Below are 17,867 nucleotides of genomic sequence, written 5' to 3' on the forward strand. Positions count from 1 at the left end.
AAGCCATTTTTTCCATTGTGGCTCTGCGAGCATTGTTGTTGGATACGAAATGCTTGACTTTCAGAGCTTTCTTCAGACATAGAAACAAGGAAGAAATCACATGGGGCTATGTCTGGTGAATAAGGGAGATATGGCAGAACTTTGGAACCTATGGCATTGATCACTGGCTGCACGATATTAGCCATGTGGGGGCGTGGCATTGTCTTGATGGAGAAACCACTTCACACTGGAAAGTTCTTGACGTTTCTCACGAATGTGAATGGCACTGGTGAAGTTTGACTCTGAGAACTGCAGCGTATGCTTCTTTATTCATAGTCATTCCAAAAGCCACAAAATGTGTAACAAAAATGCATTTTATATTAAAAAAGACAAGAACCATTTGTTTGCTCAAAATTTCTTAGGTCTTAATGAATCAGATTGCTTCCACTCACTTGACTATTGTTTTGTCTCTGGATCATAGTGAAAAATCCAAGTTTCAGCACAAGTCACTATTCAACTTAAGAAGTTTTGACCCTGTATTTCAAAATGATCAAGCATTTCTTTGCACAAGTCTACTCATTGCTGTTTTTGCTCTGGAATCAAATTGTGTGGAATCCAGCAGGCACAGTTTCACATTTTTGGTGATATTTCACAATATTGTGAGCACTACTGTATGAAATGGACATTCCAACAGCTAATTCACGAAGTGTAATTTGCTTTTTTCTTCACCCAAGATTATGCATTTTATATTAAAAAACACAAGAACCATTTTTTTGCTCAAAATTTCTTAGGTCTTGGTGAATCAGAATGCTTCCACTCACTCGACTGTTGTTTTGTCTCTGGATCATAGTGAAAAATCCAAATTTCATCACAAGTCACGATTTAGGAAGTTTTGAACCTGTGTTTCAAAACGATCAAGCATGTCTTTGCACAAGTCTACTCATTGCTGTTTTTGCTCTGGAATCAAATTGTGTGGAATCTAGCAGGCACAGATTCACAACATTTTTGGGTGATCTTTCACAATATTGTGAGCACTACTGTATGAAATGGACATTCTAACAGCTAATTCACAAAGTTTAACTTGCTTTTTTTCTTCATCCAAGATTTCTTGGGCTTTGTGATTTGAGGAGGTAGGCTGACAAGGTCTTGAGTCATCTGCAGCAGACTCACGGCCTTCACTGAATCACTTTTGCTATTTAAATATGGCCATTCTACCAAGACACTCAATACTATATGCTTCATTCATCTCTTTAACTGTTTCCAGTGCATTTAAGTCCTTCTGACACAATAAGAAATCACATATCACTGTTCAATATGTATGTCCGACATGATACTTGCTTAAAAATGATTGTCAATGACATGTGGCTAAAGCGCCTCCGTAGCCAGGTGGGAAGGAGCAGCAGTGCATAGCACATGCTTCTTGATTAGACCGGGGTTCGAGCTCGTCACCACCAAATACGGAGGATGTGGAAAGGTCAGAGAATGACCACCGCATATCCCGGAGCAATATGGCCTTAGTTGCTAATGCTCCTAAAAACCAAAAATAACTAACTAACTAACTGACTGACATGTGGCTAAAACAACTCTCTTTGCACAACGTTAGCTCAACAAGTACTGGCATGTGCACAAAGAGTCTGCTCAGTAGTTGCCTTATACAATGGGATTATGACCTCTCTATCTTTTCAAACAAACTTTTGATAAATCATCAATAGGATACCGTGGGTCTTCCTTGCCTCCTGTCTACACTGCTCAGAGAGAATCTTTTGTGTATAAGAATTGTATTTGTTTGCAAGGAAGAATTGTATATTGTATATATTTAATTTCTACCAAGGTGGATCATTAGAAATTTTTTAAATAAACCAGTATATTCACCTCTAAAATAGTTTCAAATGTTATTCCAACCATGATTTAGTTAGCACTAAAAATCTACTCACTGGTTGAAGGCCCCAGGTGCCAAGCGTTATAGTGATCAAGCGATTCCCTGAGTGATTTCTAGAGCGTTTTTGTCAAAGCTACAGTTATATTCATTTGTAAAAGTTTTCTTACGTTCCCATTAATTATTTGTTAACTTAGTATTACGAATTGTAACTAAGTTACAGGAAGGAAATTCACCTTTCTTTTTTTCTCTTTAAACTAACGCATTAACCCTTATACCGCTTGGTCACTCTAGCGGCACTGCTCCTGCCTCCCCATGGCGGGGCCGGTAACCTGGGAGAAGAAATCCACTCTCCCGGGGCTGAAAGGAGCAAAGATGGAAAACAGTTCTTTTCCACCTTTAGAGCCATTGAGCTCAAGACTAGAAAAAGACACCGAAAATGACTATTCTCAACCAAAGAGGTTGAAAACAACCCCACAAGAGGAAATACCAGCTTTCCTCATACTACACTCTCTATCAGAGCTGCCTCTGAGTAAACTGTCCCCATTCCTTATCCAAAAATGCATCGAGTCTGCTGCAGGCTCACCAAAAACAGTAAAGCGGCTCCAGTCTGGAGACCTTCTTGTAGAGACTATGAAACCACAGCATTCCGAAAAATTACTAAAGATGACTACTTTTGGCGGACAACCAATAAAAGTTACTCCCCATGCCACCTTAAACTCCTCGAAGGGAGTAATCGCAGAATGGGACTTGCTAACTGTATCAGAGGAGGAGATAGTTCAAGAGCTAGGTAAACAAAAAGTCATACAAGCAAGGAGAATTATGACTCGGAAAGATGGTGTTCTTGTTCCCACTAGGAGCATAATTCTCACTTTCAGCTCTCCCATCCTACCATCATCTGTTAAAGCAGGCTATCTCCATTGCCGTGTCCGGCCTTACATCCCAAACCCAATCAGGTGCTACAAGTGCCAAAAATACGGACACTCCCAAACTGCATGTCGAGGTGAGTCAGTATGTCCAATTTGTGGATCGAAGGAGCACAATCAAACTGAATGCACTGCTACGACTTCTGTTTGCCCAAACTGTAAGGGTGATCACCCATCTTTTTCCAAAAGTTGCGAACTTTGGAAGCAAGGAAAAACAATCCAGAAATATAAAGTTGAGAATAAAGTGACATATTCAGAGGCCAGAAGGCAAGTACTAAAAACAGATCGAACACGTACTTATGCAATGGCTGCTAAACAATTTCAGTCAGTAGGTACACAAACAGATGTTGCCGTTCCCCCAAATATGTCCATCACTAATTGGGCACGCTCCATTCTCTCTGCTCCCAAACAGTGTCCTTCGCAACAAAAAACTGAACAAGCCTGTAATACCCCAATTACCATTCCAGCTAATGTAAACCCAACAGAAAAACAAAAAGTGACAGAAACCATGGTACTGAAACCACCAAATTCAACCAGAATGGATATTGACCAGCACAATGACTCCGAAGAGGCCATATTAGAACTTCATGCGACTGATGAGATGGACGTAACATGCCCCTACTTTCCAAAGAAAGACAAAGGAAAATCGGATCGATGTAAACAAGTCACAACTAAAAAGCAATCAGAAACAAAAACAACCAACAAAACCGCTTAATGGAAAGAATTCTTCAATGGAATTGTAGAGGGTTTCGCAGTATAAAAGATGATATATGTGATCTCATCCACCGTTATGATCCAGCAGCCATATCCCTTCAGGAAACTTATTTAAATTCACAAGTATGTCCTACTATAAAAGATTACTCTATCTTTAGAAGAGATAGAAGTATCGACTCTCCAGCCCGTGAAGGAGTGGCGGTTCTTATAAGAAACAACGTACCATCGAAACATATTGTTCTTCAGTCTCCTTTTGAAGTAGTGGCAGTGCGCATTGAAATTGGCATCACTCTTACAATAGCATCTATATATATTCCTCCTAATTTCTCATTTTCTTCAGATGACCTAGAAAATCTAATAGAACAGCTACCGTCTCCTTTCTGCTTACTTGGAGATTTTAATGCTCATCATCCGATGTGGGGATCTCTAACAATTGACAAGAGAGGCAAGTTAATAGAATCCCTTCTGGACTCTTATCAACTTACCCTTCTGAACACTGGTGAACCTACCTATATTCATTTTTCGACAGGATCCATGAGTGCAATAGACCTATCAATCTGTTCTCCTTCCATATATAGTATTATGGAGTGGTCGGTTCTTGAAAATCCGCTAAACAGTGACCACCTTCCGATTCTCTGCAAGCTGCAAACACGGGTAAACTCTCCTTCACTACGTCGCTCCTCTTGGAAATTTCGTAGGGCACACTGGTATGAATATGCCTCTCATGTGCAGTTAGACAACAAAATAATCCAATCTCAACCCGTAGACAATGTCACAGAACATGTAACTAATCAAATATTACGAGCTGCTACCTCTGCAATACCAAAATCTTTCTCAGGGAAATGGAAACATAGTAATTACTGGTGGAATCAAGATTGTACACACGCCAAACAGTACAAAAATAGAGCTTGGAATTTATTTCGTAAATTTCCCACAACTACCAATCTAATTAACTTCAAAAGACTGAAAGCCAAGTTCCGCCAAATAAGACGAAAAGCAAAGAAAGATGCCTGGATCAGCTTTTCCTCGAGCATAAACAAGGATACAGACAGCAGAATTATCTGGAGGAAAATACAAATGCTTAATGGCAAATACATTCAGTCCCCAGCTACAATACTAAACTGGGAAGGGAAAGAGTTGTCATCCCCGGGAGAAATAGCAAATGCCTTAGCGGAATCATTCGCCAGTATATCAGCAATAGCCTCCTACAAACCAGCCTTTCAGCAAATTAAAAAAACTGCAGAGCAGCATAAGATTAATTTCTCTACCAGAGTTTCACATCCATATAACCAGCCATTCACATTAACAGAGCTTTTTGGAGCGCTCAATAAAACATCAAATAGCGCTGCTGGCCCAGATGGGATCTACTATATAATGCTAAAACAACTAAATGACAGAGCAAAAAGATCATTGTTAAACTATTACAACCGAATATTCTTAGAAAATGCTTACCCTATCTCCTGGTGTCACTCAATAGTTCTAGCCTTCCCAAAGCCCGGAAAGGATCGTACCTTTCCACATAATTATAGGCCAATTTCACTGACCAATTGTTTAGGCAAAGTCCTGGAAAAAATGGTTCACCGGCGTTTAATCTGGTTCCTGGAAACAAACAACTTGCTAAATAGTAATCAGTACGGGTTCCGAAAAAACCGTTCCACCTTAGACGTAATGATAAAAGCAGAGTCAAATATACGGAATGCCTTCATAAGGGGACAGCATCTGGTCATGATTAATCTAGATATTCAGAAAGCCTTCGATACCACCTGGCGATATGGTGTTCTACAAGATCTTCATTCTTTCGGCTTGAGAGGTCATCTACCCCAATTTATACAAAGCTTCCTATGCCATAGAACTTTTCAGGTCAGATACATGAATAATTTATCTAAAACATTTGAACAAGAGGAAGGTGTACCACAGGGTTCCATTCTGAGTCCAACGTTATTTGCAATAAGAATCACCAACATGACAAGGGATGTACCAAATATAGTACAATCGTACATATTCGCCGATGACCTCATTATCTCTACTCAATCCCAGACTATGAACACCATTGAAAGGCAACTTCAAATTGCTATAGCTAGAATAGAATCATGGGCATTGCGGAATGGTTATTCCCTAGCAGAAAAGAAGTCTGCTGCTATTCATTTCTGTAAAAAACGGAAACTACATCCGGATCCAGAAATATTTTTAAATAACAGCCTCATTCCTGTCACTACCAATTTCCGTCTGTTGGGTTTACATTTAGATAACAAACTTAACTTCGCTTCCCATATGGCATACCTCCGGAATACTTGTCTTAAAAAACTTGATATCCTAAGAGCTGTCTCTGCTATGTCCTGGGGTGCTGACAGAAGCTCTCTCCTACACCTCTATAGAGCTTTAATAAGATCGCGCTTAGATTATGGAGCACCTATCTACGACTCCGCTAGGAAAAGTTCTCTATTACGTGTGAACACCATCCAGCATAGTGCCCTTAGAATAGCTGTTGGAGCCTTCAGAACATCTCCGGTTCACAGCCTGTATATTGAGGCAAACGAATCCCCTCTGCATCTCAGGATAAAAATGTTATTGTTAAATTATGCAGCAAAGATTGGAAGTAATCCAGCCCACCCCAGCTGGCAGTATCTGTTTGATCCTCAACACACCGTGCTATATCACAATAAACCTAATGAAAACCGCCCCGCAGGGATTCGACTGCAAGAACTCATGATCAGTTGGAAAATTAACTTTAAGAATATATTCCAAGACCTTGCCACTCCTGAACCTCCCTGGACTGAATTCATACCTCTCTGTGACAATTTCTTTTCAAGATGGGGAAAATCCTCCCTGGCAAATACCAACATTCAACAGCTACATAAACTGCATTCTTTGGAAAACTCAGAGAAAGTTCATATCTATACTGACGGCTCCAAAACAGATACGGCTGTTGGTGCAGCAGCAGTTTCCGCCACTTTCTTAACAGCTGCCTCTCTTCCCACTGAATGCAGTATCTGTACTGCAGAATTATTTGCAATAAAACTGGCTCTAAATAACATAAACAAATATCATATCAAACAATCTTTGATATATACAGACTCTTTAAGTGCAACCAATGCCTTTCAATCTACCTTTCCTCCCTCTCATCCCGTTCTTAAAGAGATCCGGTCTAAATTATCTTACCATCAAACAGCCAACTACAAGGTTACCTTCTGCTGGATTCCTGGTCATGTCGGCATCCAAGGTAATGATTGTGCAGATGAGGCTGCTAAACATCCCGACTCTGGATCTTACAGTCAACTGAAAGCTCCATACACAGACTATAAATCCATTATTAAAAAAACATGTGGAAACAATGGTCTGATCTCTGGCAATCTCAAACCAATAATAAACTGTTCCAGATAAAAAAAGAGCCCCAACTGTGGACATCTAGTTTTAGAAGAAACAGGCGACAAGAAGTAATTCTGGCAAGGCTTCGCATCGGTCATTCACACCCAACTCATCTGCATTTGCTTTTGGGAGAGACTCCTCCTAAGTGTTTTTTCCGCCAGTCGCAACTAACAATAAAACATATTCTCATTGAATGTCCACACCTTTCATCTGTCCGAAATTCCAGCTTCAGCTCCCTCTCCAATTTGCAGGAACCCTTAACGTTATCACATATTCTTGGCAACGAAGCAAATTTCGAGGATCTGTTTAAGTATTTAAAACGCGTCAATTTATATAATAGTCTCTAATCATAACGTGAAATCAGTGATACCCAAACCATGAACAGGCACAATATGGCCCAAGAGGCCCTTGTGCCAAAAACCTCAAATACAACAACAACAACTGGTTGAAAATTACTTGCATGTTGAGAGTGTAGCCCTGAACGTCACCTTGTGCTGTTTCCGTTTCAGTGGTTGGATGCTAATAAACACTATTGTTCTCTCTCTCTCTCTCTCTCTCTCTCTCTCTCTCTCTCTCTCTCTCTCTGCTTTGGTGAATGATTTCTTGCGTACTCAAACTTATCCATTCCTTTATATCTCGATCCAGCTTCACCTTTTTTTGTTTTCTGCATTTTTGTTTCCCTTCCAGAACTATATTAGGTATTTGTGATGCGCTCATTTACTTTGTTCTTAAATTCTCTTTTGTGCCACTATCTTATAATATTTTAATTTGAAATTTTGCCCATCTCTTTAATATTTATCATTCTTTTCAGTATCGACATTTCAAGTCTCGTATCTGTTCTCCGCTTCCTTCTTGGAGGACCATTCATAACTACAAAGTAAGATACACTGCACGTAACATTTTATTAGTCATAGTCAGAGTTGTAGATTTGATTTCATCTAGTGTGCTCTTCATTTTGCTGTAGCTTGCTTTTGCTTAATTTGTCTGGTGTGGCCCATGCCTGAATAGAAGTTTTTCTCCATATAGTGTTTCCTACTCACCTGTTTCAGACCTACTATTTTTGAATTAGATTGCTGTTGTTCTCTTTACACACACTTTAGTTGTTTTTTTTATATATATATATTTATTTAATGCTGGCCCCATTGTTTTTTTTTACACATTTTGCACCTTGTCTTGGAGCTAGGTATATCATTTGATTGCCCTATTTACAACAGTTTGGCAAACTACATTCGCATTAAGGAAAAAAACCCAATCCATTCTACCCTGAAATAGCTATTTGATGATAAATCCCGCATAAGTTTTTGCACCAGTAAAATCAAAATCAATCAATCAGTCACACCCTGCATAAGTGCAGTTCTCTCTTTCCTAAGAAAGACGCCATGCTATAACAAAATCTAATGCACTAAAAATCCTCCAAAATCTGTGCATCTTTACACAGATTTTGGAGGATTTTTAGGTGCAAGGGGTGTCTGAAAAATTTTAGGACTTTTTTTTTTTTAAACAAACTACTAGCATCATACATTAGTCACTATTGGAAACTATTAACTGGCTCTGTGCCAAGTTTCATCAGTGTGCACAAAGGTTTTCTTCTGAAAAGTTGTGTTTAAGTTAGTGCAGTAAAAGTCATGTCATCATGGATTCAAGGACTGAGCAAATAGTGGCAATAAAATTTGTTTTAAAGCCAGAAAAAGTGCAGCTTATGGACATGAAGTACCATCACGATCGAACATTTTTTGCTATATGGGCAGTTGCAGTTCTGTGATGAGTGGGAAGATGTTCAGGACGATGTGTGAAGTGGTCGCACATCCCAGTCTTGTGCTGACTCAACCATCAAAAAATTTCGGCACCTGTTAACGAAAGATAGTCACCTGTCCCTCCAAATGATAGCAGACCAGCTTCACGTCAGCAAGGATGCGAAGCACAGTAACTTGGCACGGAGCCAGTCCAGTTACTGCGTGTTCGATTGTTGTCAAACATTTGAAAAAAGGAAAGTGTACGGCACTTTGTACTTGCATGCATTGACAGCAGAATGAGTTGCTGCTTGTCAAGATTTGATTGAGATGGCAGACATGGTTTCATAGTGTTTGGGAAGGGGGGTACCAGCTGTGGTTTCCCACAAATGTGCCATAAGTACTCTTGTGAAGTATACATTACTCTGTAAAAACCAGACAAAAGTGTTGAATGTGAGAAGTATTATGTTGGTTTCTGTTGTCTGGCTTTTGGCAGCAGGACCCCCAATAGGGCCCCATGTTGCCTATACACACCGCTAGGGGGTAAAACAAGCTCCCCATTATTCTCTGACAGGTCCTGACACCTAATTGTCTGAGCTTTCCGTGACAGGACATATATATTTTTATAAACAGATAGAGATTGGGGAATATGAAAATCAAGTGAGGGGAGGGGAATAATAAGAAATATTGAGGCACAGAGGAAGCCATCTTCAAAATTATTAGGTGGAATAAACTCCACTAGGTGAGTGGGGGAAGGGAATGGGAGTCAAAAGATATTAGACAAGAGAGTCTGGTATTGATCACAGACAGTGATCCAGACTTTTTTTAAAAAATAACTGTTGATGAATCCTATTGCTTTGCATACAAACCCAAAACAAAAAAGACAATCAGCTGCATGGGTTGGTGAAAATTTTCCAAGGCCAAAGAAACTCTAGTTCCAATTTGTCTCAAACCAAAATGATGTTGGTGACTTTTTTTTTTTTTTTTTTTTGATTGACAAGGAGTTGTGCACAAAGAATTTTTATCGGCAGTACAAACAGCCAACTCTGAATTTTACAGAGGAGTAATGGACAGAATGTTAGGCTAAATGTAGCTGAGTCAGGAGAGTGGTTCTTGCTTAACAACAATGTACTTTCATACAATGCAACCATTGTCAAACACTTTCTCACACAGAAGGGTGTTACAGTGCTTTGCCATCCCCTGATTTGTCAGATTTGGCATCACCTGATTATTTTCTGTTCCCCAAAATAAAATCCCATCTGAAGGGACATAGTTTTAATAGCATTTCAGAGATCCAACCAGCATGACGAGCGAGTTAAACAGGATTCCACGAGATCAGTTCCACAGAGCCATCCAGAGAAACTGTATGGCCATGCAAAGAGGTGTATTGAGTTATGAAGGATGTACTTTAAAGATTAAATAGTAATAAATTTTTTCTTTTGAGATTTTGATTTTTTATGAATGTAGTCCTAAAACTTTTCAGACACACCTTGTATTTTGGAAGATCTGTGCATTAATTAGGAATGTTATTTTGACTTTTGATTGGCGTATTATGGTCTTTTAGTTGCCTTGCACTATAAAGCATCCTGACAATGTCGCATCCTATTCTGACTTTTTTCCTTTGATCTCACATGCATTTTTTTATAAGTTAATATATTTGTGCTAGGATTTTTTTTAATAGTTCTATTTAAAAAAAAAAACATAGTTTTTATTAGTCTGTCATGATTTATTCTGCCAGATGCATAATATGAATAAGATTTACATTTGATTCAATTCCTGTTGGAAACAGGAATACCGAAGTCTCATGCCTATGCCATCTTGACACTTGCCCACTTATCTAAACATCCCACTCAATCAGCTGCAGAGGTGTAGTGAAGTTGAACCCTTAGTAACATGTATGATATTCTGCCACTACACAACTTTTTCAACTCTTTGCTGCCACTGAACCAGTTGAGTTAACAAAAATATTATGGAAAATTTGTGACTATTCCTCTTTGAAGGCATCCTATGCTATTGGATGTTTATTCTAAATAGCAACTTGGTTTTTATTATAAAAAGATGAATTATTGTTTCATATCAATTAAAAGTGTATAGAAGAGGTATCAAGTATATCTTAATTATAAGTCACTAAACAGATAAATTTTTATAAAATAAATATTACCACTACATTCTGTTTCGTTTGAATCAGTTTCTGCTTGTCTTCTTGAGTTTATAACTTTTAATATTTTAATTTATGTAGCACCAACTTTCTGATAGAAAGATAAATTAACACTCCCCCTTTCTTTTTATTTACAGATATGATTGAAATGAACTTCAAAAAATCACATGTAGACAAGCTTCAGTGTATTATGAACTGCAGCAAGAAAATATTTTCTATTCTACAAAATAATCGTAATTTTGAAGGAAGTGCTGATGAATTCCTACCTGTTTTGGTATATGTAATCATAAAAGCAAATCCTCCTTGCTTGAGCTCAAACACTAAATATATTTTGTATTTTAGCAATGATAACTGCATAGTAAAATCAGAAGAAGGATATTACTTTACCCATTTAGTAAGTAAAGTTTTTAAATATTTTTAATTACAGGTTCATTATTTTGCAAAGGAAAAAGAATTTTACATTTAATAAACAAGGAAGTGAAATGCAGTGGTTCTCAGATTGGTTAGGCCCATGTAATGAATAACCCAGCTTGTGTGAATTTAGAGTTCTATAAAAAATAATATAAAATTAAGCATGTCACAAATTTTACAGTACCTGCTGCAGACCATGCAAAAATATTTGCATGGTCTGCAGCGGGTACTTTCTGGATTTGAAACTCAAGTAAATTTTAGAACAAAAAGAATTTGAAAGCTTTGACTTCGAAACAGTTGCATGCTACTGCTGATCAATTTGAACTATTAACAAAGTGGCAAAAAAATTTCTCATTAAAGCTAAGAATTATGCTTTGTGAAAATGTCTAAAGGTGCACATTTTTACGGAATCTACAGGAGAGGAAAAATGAGGTTGCACTACTTGTATTCTAAACTTTATGCTGAAGGTACTGGAGAGTTGATTAATAGTTGCAAGCAGTGTGAGTGAATTAATTGGAGTTTCTGTTACGACTGTCCAGAGAATCAGTGCTGACTTCTGTAATTTAACCTTGATGAAAGCAATTCTCAAGTATTGATAAATGATCAGTGTTACAGTGATAAATTATGAAATAAAATCCACTCTATCTATAATATGCATTTACCAGTCAGGTAGCGTTAGTTAAATAAATTGTTAAAATTAGCAATTAATTATGCATTACAGGTAGGCTTAGTCTTTAAAACTGACATGCTGCCTGCCCTTAATCTTTGAAATAGATTGTCTGCTGTGTGATGATATGTTTATCAATTGCGTAAATTGGTTACTCTCACACAGTAATGGTGACATTACTTGCAGTTGTGAAGTATAGTCAGCATGAAGACCTTGTGTTCAGTGCAAATACAGCATTCTGATTAGATGCAATTTCAAAGCTAAATTTTAAAATTCATATATGGTAGACTCTAAGTAGTCAAACATTATTAAGTTGAATTTCTTGCTATTTCTAACCCTGACGATCCTCCCATCGAAACCTCTATACAAATAATACTTTAAACTTCTTTGTTAATTCAAACTGAATTTAATGCTTTCCTTGATAACAGCAGTTTTGTGATTTGTTCCCATAAAACTAGGTCAGCATAAATGTTATGTTGCACAGTCTAAATCTGAGGAGAAGTGGGAAATGTTCATTACATGTTTCACTTCATTTATTTCATTCATCAGAAGCTCTCTCTCCCCATTTACATCTTGCCATTGCATTCATCATCAACTTAAAGATAAGGAAGAAAGGGGACAGGAGGTGTTGAATTATATTTGATATGCACATAATTTTTTGGCATAAAAAGTTTGGAAAGCATTGGGTTACAGAAACCTAGAGTTATTTTTATATTCAAGAAGTTAAGGGAAGCTGTGAAACTAGGTTTTAAATTCAGGCTAAATAATATTTATAAGTTGGATAACATCAGTAAACATTGATATCTCTTTCAATTCTGCATAAAAAAAAATTGCTTACAAATGTAACATTATCTGTGGAGGCATTCAATGTATGATTGATCAGTTATATATCAGGATTTCATCTCAAGATTCTCTTCTTCTTCTTCTTTGGTCCTTAGCTGGCAGCTGGGGGAGGCGGTTGGCCACGCAACCAGTATGCTGCTGTAGGTGCCGCAGGGTTTCGGACTTGCTCTGTGATGTTCTTCCATACCTTACGATCCATGGCTTCAGTCCTGGCCTGGTTAAGGTCGAGACGTCGGCTCTTCAAGTCATCTTCCACTTGCTCGGCCCACGTTTTCCTAGACGCGGTCCGTTGGATGCTCCATTGGGTGGGTCGTTGTCTCCAAAGGAGTGTAGATGGTATTCTGTTCGTGCCCATTCTACATACGTGGCCAAACCATCTGAGCCTTCGCTTCTGGATTTGGTCGGCAATGGTTGGTTGCTGTTGGCATCTGGCGCGGATGGTATCATTAGTGATGTGGTCGCGAAGAGAGATGCCCAAGATCTGACGCAGGCATCGCATTTGGAATACCTCAAGTTTGTTCAAATCTAACTTGAGACAAATCCATGTTTCCGATCCGTAAAGAAGAATGAGCAGGATCAAAGTCTGGAAGAGTCGGATTTTAGTCTTTGTGGAAATGTTGGTCCTCTTCCATAGACACCATTTGAGCGAGGCGAACGCAGTGGCCGCCTGTCCAATTCTGCTGTGGATTTCCATGGTGGATGCAACTTTCTTCTCCTGGACCAGCGACCCAAGGTATTTAAAGTCCTGCACTTGCTCGATCTGGACGCCTTCGAGATAGATGGTGGCTTGCGACCCATCTGTTGTCAGGGCCTTTGTCTTATCAGCATTGATCTTCAAACCGTATGGCCGGGCAATGCGGGCAATGTCGTAGAGGATGTCCGTGACTTCAGCGTCGTTACCGGCAAGGATAGCACTATCATCAGCAAACATCAGGTCAGTCACATAGTGATCCTTGTCATATTGTATGCCCTGTCTGTTTCTGAATGCTTGCCTCATAATGGCGTCGACCACGATGTTGAAAAGCAACGGGGAGGCTACATCCCCTTGGCGGACTCCAGTTTGGATGGTAAATTCCTCAGATAAATCGTTCTGGATGCGCACCTGGCTGGTTAAACCGTTGTATGCAGTTTGGAGGAGTGTGATGACTTTTCGAGGTACATGTTCAACCTCTAGTAGTTTCCATAAGGCAGGCCGGTGGACACAGTCGAAAGCAGACTTAAAGTCAATGAAAACAATGACGGTTCGCTGTCCACACCGGATCCTCTCCTCCATCAGCTGACGAATGGCAAAGATTTGATCACAGCATCCTCGCCCGGGTCTAAATCCTGCCTGTTCTTCTCGACTGGTTTGCTCGCGATGTTTTTGCAGTCTTGACTGGATGATCTTCATAAAGACCTTTCCGATGATGGAAAGGAGGCTGATGCCACGGTAGTTCTTGCAGTCCTGGTTATCACCTTTCTTGTGGATCGGTACGATAATGGCTTTCCTCCATGTTAACGGAATTTGTTCCGTTAACATGGTTATATTGTTAATATAATCTCAAGATTATATTAACAATATACAGTCTGTCCTCTTATAGCATGATAGTTGTGTTCCTAGAAACCCTCGTGCAATGCAAAATGGTGCAATATAAACAACAGGCCCTATGGGAAAAGTGGGGTTATGTGCCGACCACCCAAGATTGAACACACATTTGGAACCAAAACATTATCAAACACAATAAATAATCCGGTAATTTTAATCGTTATAAAATACTTACGTATTTTATAATGATTAAAATACGTAATAAAAAATATAATATTTTTTATTATAATAAATAATAAAAAATAAATATTATTTATTATATTATAATAAAGTATTTTTAGTATTTTTTAATACTAAAAAAGTATTTTTTACAAATAAAATACGTATTTTATTCGTAAAAAATTTATTATATTAAATAAAATAGTCGTAATAAAATACTTACGTATTTTATAATACGTAAGTCGTAATAAAATGCTTACGTATTTTATTACGACTATTATGTAATAAAATATTGCTAATGCTTTTGCTTCTATCGTAAGCAAACTTGTTTTTTATTTGATTTTCTATCCAAACAGATGACAGCCGTTCCATCTCTTCCAATTCTTGTGTCCTAATCTAATGGATTTTAATTACACTTTGAGTTGTTCCTGCTATCAAAGTTGTTTTTATTTTCTCTGCATTCTTTGTAATTCTCGGCGTTGCCTCATTTAGGTCTGTAGCACGTGCAATATCACATGGTCTTTCATTTCGCTCAAAGCGTTTCACAATTTCATATTTTTTTCTCTATCGACAGAGGCGGACTGGCCATAAGCCTTACCCGGGAAATCCCGGTGGGCTGAAGGCCGGTGTGATTTTGGCCATAAACCATAGTATGAGGCCACTATAAATTTTCCGGGGTAAGAATTTTTGATCCAGTCCACCTCTGTTTATCGTTATTGCTTTTTTTTTTCTCTCTCTGAATCTGCAGTGTCTTCGCCAGGACGCTTCCTTTTCACACCTTTTAAGTATTTTACTAATTTTTAGGGAATAAAGCACAATTACAAAACGAGGAGGCACGCTTAATACACATAAACAAAGCTGCGCGCGTATAGCAACTGAATAAACAACACCATAAAGGCCAAGATACACTATTAACACCTCACATTTTACTAAAGCACATTTCTGGGGTTACTACCATAAAACAATAAAAACAATTTTCAGTTGCGTTTCTGCTAATGGAATCTGTTATAAACTGGTAGTAAACTCCATCTAATTGCATTTGCGATTATACCGATAGCTGGAATTGTGTTGGTTTTTACGTTATTATGGTGAAATGTGTTTCCCCTTCACTGATATAAAACACAAATACATTTTCAGAATCTTCTCTTCATTCCTATCGTGTTGCTTTCGGTTGGAGTGATTCTGCGTTCGACTGCCATTTCTTGTAAACACAAAGGCGAATCGTGCATAAGCGAATTCGGTTCGTGTTATATAAGATAACGTTCCCCTATTTATAAATCGTGTATAATCGAATTCGTGTAATGTAAGCACGTGTTATACGAGGACCGACTGTACAAATTTTTGAAATTGTTGAAATAACAGTCAAAAAGCTTATATGATGATTTTATAAATAACAAAAACAGAAAAGCCAGCTAGTAATTTCAGCATCATATACAAAAAAAAAAAAAAATCTACTTGAATGCAGTCTGTTCAGAGTATATCCAAATAGAAGTTTTTTTATAATAGCAATACTATAAGATGGTGGATAACAGTGCTTAATATCAGTAAAAAGCCAGTCACATTTAGGTTTATCATAGGTAAAACTAGCTTTAATAAGTGGCAAGTTCCTGTTGAAAATGATAATGGGTAATATTGACAGTCCTAAAGTCATTCTTAACAATGCCATGCTATTTGATCCCTTAAAAGAGATTATGGCAAAACAAACTATGCTAATACATATGACCAAAAACCTCTTTGCCAGTGTCTCTTATGTAAAAATATTTTTTCAATAACTATTGTGATGAATTTTACAAAGAATTGTATTGTAATAAAAAATACTGAAATGACCAGCTAACACTCTTTTTTCTTCAGGAATCAGATTTACATAATGCTATGGAATTAGATGGAGGAGTTAAAGGTAAAGGGTTGGTTTTAACTTCAGAAGAGCGGACTTTGACAGTTTAAGGTGGTGCTATATGATATTTGTGAACTGGAGGGTTGCCGAGGGAATGCGAATACATTTGAATTATGGAATACTTTTAAAGAAAAAATTACAGAAGCCATGAATGAACATATACCTTTAAGAAAATATTGTAGGAGGAGGATGCCAAAATGGATGACTGCAGAGCTGGCTGGTCAAATAGAGCAGAAAAAGATAGCTTGAGACAGTTACAGAGTGATGAAAAGTACTGAAGCCTACAACAGGATGCATATGCAGCCTTGGCCTCTCTAATACTACCACAAATAAGGTTAGGGAGGCCAAGGCTGCATATGAGAAAGCATTGGCTAAGAGAGAAAAGGATGGGGGACAAGGAATTTTTCATGTGTCAATACAAGGAATAAAAAAACTAATCAGATTGGACCCTTGTGCACTGGGTGTGGGAAAGTCTTAGACAACCCAGCTGACATTGTGAATGAATTGAACAGGTACTTTGCATCTGTCTTTACTGACAAAAGACTTCATGCTGAAAAGAAGCTGTGTGAGAGAGGCTGAGCCATATGAAATTAGTGATGTCATAATTACAGATGACTGTTTATTATAAAAACTTTTGAGCATAAAGGAAGTAAGGCTCCTGGAGTTGATGGCATATACCCTGTAGTTTTGAGGAAGAGCTCAAGGAGTGTACTGAACCATTGAGGTTAATTATGAGGGCATCTTTGGACTCGGGAGATTCCTTGGATTGGAGAAGTGCCAATGTATCGCCAATACATAAAAGTGGCTCTAGTAGTGAAGTTGGTAACTACAGACCGGTTAGTCTGACTTTAGTGGTAGGAAAAATTTTAGAAGCAATGATTAAGAGCACAATCCAGCGACGTTTAGAGATAGATATGGCATTCTGAAGACACACAGCATGGCTTTGTTAAGAGTAAATCATGCTTAACTAACTTATTAGGCTACTTTAGCGATAGCATTAGTAGCGTCATATGATGCAAGAAAGCAAACTTATACAGCATTGTATAACACAGTTACTCATGAGCTGGATTTAGAGAATAATTTTGATATAGTTTATTTGGATTTTAGCAAAGCATTGTATAGGCTTGAAAAGGTTTGGATCACTGGTAAGATTCTACGATGAATTGCTGGGTGCCTGTAGGTGGAGGGTTGTGATTAATGGATACTCTTCAGATTGGTGTAATGTCAGGAGTGTGATCCTCTCGAGGATCGGTTCTTTGACCACTGTTGTTTTTCATTTTCATAAATGACAAAGGGATAGAAGGTGCAATGTCAAAATTTGCAGATGACTTGAAGATTGGCAGCGTTGTTTGTGATCAGTGTCAAGCAGCACTCGTTCAGGATGACTTGAACAGACTTCAAAGATGGTCAGAGAAGTGGCAACTACATTTTAATGCTGCTAAATGCAAGGTCATACACTTGGTGGGGTTGAATTAAAAACAGTGGAGGAGGAAAGGTATCTGGGAGTTACAGTACAGGCAGATATGAAGTTTTCTGAACAGTGTAAAAACAGGCAGCCA

General features: G+C 38.1%; 1 protein-coding gene across 1 annotated transcript in view; it reads left to right on the plus strand.

The window, feature by feature from the left end:
• LOC150081811 (uncharacterized) overlaps positions 1-17,867 on the plus strand; it is a 108,558-nt gene that overhangs the window by 50,673 nt on the left and 40,018 nt on the right. Inside the window, exon 4 of the mRNA XM_090379717.1 lies at positions 10,887-11,143. Within this exon, the coding sequence (XP_090235843.1) occupies positions 10,887-11,143 (257 nt within the window). The remainder of the gene's footprint in view (positions 1-10,886; positions 11,144-17,867) is intronic.

Source organism: Mastigoproctus giganteus, chromosome 8 (assembly GCF_048544385.1).
Source record: "Mastigoproctus giganteus isolate SK-2022 chromosome 8, ASM4854438v1, whole genome shotgun sequence".
Lineage (NCBI taxonomy): Eukaryota > Metazoa > Arthropoda > Arachnida > Uropygi > Thelyphonidae > Mastigoproctus > Mastigoproctus giganteus.